The sequence below is a fragment of the Terrapene carolina genome, unplaced genomic scaffold (assembly GCF_002925995.2).
Source record: "Terrapene carolina triunguis isolate 2854851 unplaced genomic scaffold, T_m_triunguis-2.0 Scaffold34011, whole genome shotgun sequence".
NCBI classification, from domain to species: domain Eukaryota; kingdom Metazoa; phylum Chordata; order Testudines; family Emydidae; genus Terrapene; species Terrapene triunguis.
In genome coordinates, this window is record NW_020698362.1 from 9,279 (window position 1) to 11,290 (window position 2,012).

Genomic DNA, 2,012 nt, shown 5'->3' on the forward strand with positions numbered 1-2,012 from the left:
CCCTCACTCCCGACCAGCAGCCCCTGCTAGCCCAGCCCTGCCCCCCAGCTCTGCCAGCGCCCCTCACTCCCGACCCGCAGCCCCTGCTAGCCCAGCCCTGCCCCCACAGCTCTGCCAGTGCCCCTCACTCCCTACCTGCAGCCCCCTGCCAGCTCAGCCCTGCCCCCCCAGCTCTGCCAATGCCCCTCACTCCCGACCCGCAGTCTCTGCTAGCCCAGCCCTGGGTCCCCCCAGCTCTGCTGATGCCTTTCAGTCTTGGGGCAGGGAAGCAGGGCAAGGATTAAGTGGGGTAGACAGAGGGCTGTGGGGGGCTCTCACCAGTGGGCAGTGGTCTGATAGGGGGATGGGGAGATGGGGTCTGTGGGGAGCTAGGGGGTCATGGGGGGCTGTGGGGGTTTCAACCTTGGGCAGTGGCTTGATGGGGGGCTGTAGGGGTCTCTCACTGTTGGGCAGGGATTTGCTGGGGGGAATGGGGAGATGGAGGCTGTGGGGGGGCTATGGGAGGTTGTGGGGGGACATGGGGGGCTGTGGGGGTCTTTCACCATTGGACAGTGGTTTGATGGGGGCTGGGGGGGGCCCGGGGGGGGGCTGTGGGGGGCTAGGGGAGGTTGTGGGGGGGCATTGGCGGCTGTGGGGGTCTCTCACCGTTGGGCACTGGTTTGATGTCCACATCTCCTTGCTGGTTTGAACTGTCTGATTGTCCGGATTCTGTAACACACAAACACAGAGCAATGTCAGGGTCTGGGCAGCGCCCGGCACAGGGGGCCCGATCCTGGCGGGGGTCTGGGCAGCGCCCGGCACAGGGGGCCCGATCCTGGAGGGGGTCTGTGTCGTTACCAGAACAGACAACAACAAACCCAGACGCACCCCAGGGGAACCAGCCTGACCCCAGAGACTCCCCATAGCTTGTCCCAAAGTGGCCTTCAGAACCGTGCGCCAGGTGCACCCAGCAGTGCCATGGCCCCACCCCATTTCCCCCCCCCAGCTGCCCACCCCCTTGGGCCTTGGACCCGGGGCGGTCTCGGGGCTCCCGTAGAGCTGCTCACCCTTCATTTTCCACCCGGTTTCCACTCCCCCCTGATGCCCCTCCCCAATACAGGGCATTGGAGCCAGCCCCCCTCCACCCCTACTGCGCATCAGGGCACAGCCCCGGCACTGCAGTGGCACAGCCCAGGCTTTGCAGTGGCGCGATTTGCGTGTCACAGTGGCACTGCCCGGGTGTTGCAGTGGCGCAATTTGGGCATTGCAGTGACGCAGCCCGGGCGTTGCAGTGGCATAGTTTGGACGTTGCAGTGGTGCGATTCGGGCGTTGCGGTGGCACTCCCCGGGCGTTGCAGTGGCGCGATTTAGGTGTTGCATTAGCACTCCCCGGGCGTTGCAGTGGCATAGTTCAGTTGTTGCAGTGGCACAGCCCAGACGTTGCAGTGGTGCAATTTGGGCATTGCAGTGACATAGTTTGGGTGTTGCAGTGGCACAGCCTGGGCTTCGCAGTGGTGCAATTTGGGCATTGCAGTGGCATAGTTCGGACGTCGCAGTGCGCGATTTGGGCATTGCAGTGACGCAGCCCGGGCGTTGCAGTGGCATAGTTCGGACGTTGCAGTGGCGCAGTTTGGGTGTTGCAGTGGCACTGCCTGGGCGTTGCAGCCCTGGTGCCATGAGCGTGCAGTGGTAGTGCCCGTAGTGTACCCATGGGCGCAGCACTTCCTCCACCCTCACCCCACATTTTCTCTGCTGGGGTTAATGGGCCACGTCCCGACCCCCTTCCTCAGCCCCCATCCCCCCGGCGGAGGCAGCGGCCCCTCGGCGGCAGGGTGGCGCCATGGCCCTGAGGCTGGCGCTGGGCACAGGACTAGGCCGAGGACCCAAGAGATGGGCACTGCCCTTGGTTCTCCGGCAGTGCCCCGTGGGGCTGCCCGGCTGGGCACCTCCAGGCCTGAGGCTTCCGAAGAGTTAATCGGCCTCGGCCTTCCCCTGCAGGCTTGGCACGGGCGGCCGCCAGCCCGCGGGTTACC

At 65.5% G+C, this 2,012-nt stretch overlaps 1 protein-coding gene across 1 annotated transcript in view; it reads right to left on the reverse strand.

Moving 5' to 3' along the window:
* Positions 1–708, reverse strand: part of LOC113409687 (nuclear factor 1 X-type-like) — a gene marked incomplete at both ends in the record, with an annotated part of 9,889 nt that extends 9,181 nt beyond the window's left edge. The window contains one exon of the mRNA XM_026663853.2: positions 646–708. Coding sequence (XP_026519638.2) covers positions 646–708 — 63 coding nt within the window. The remainder of the gene's footprint in view (positions 1–645) is intronic.
* Between the last annotated feature and the right edge of the window lie 1,304 nt (positions 709–2,012).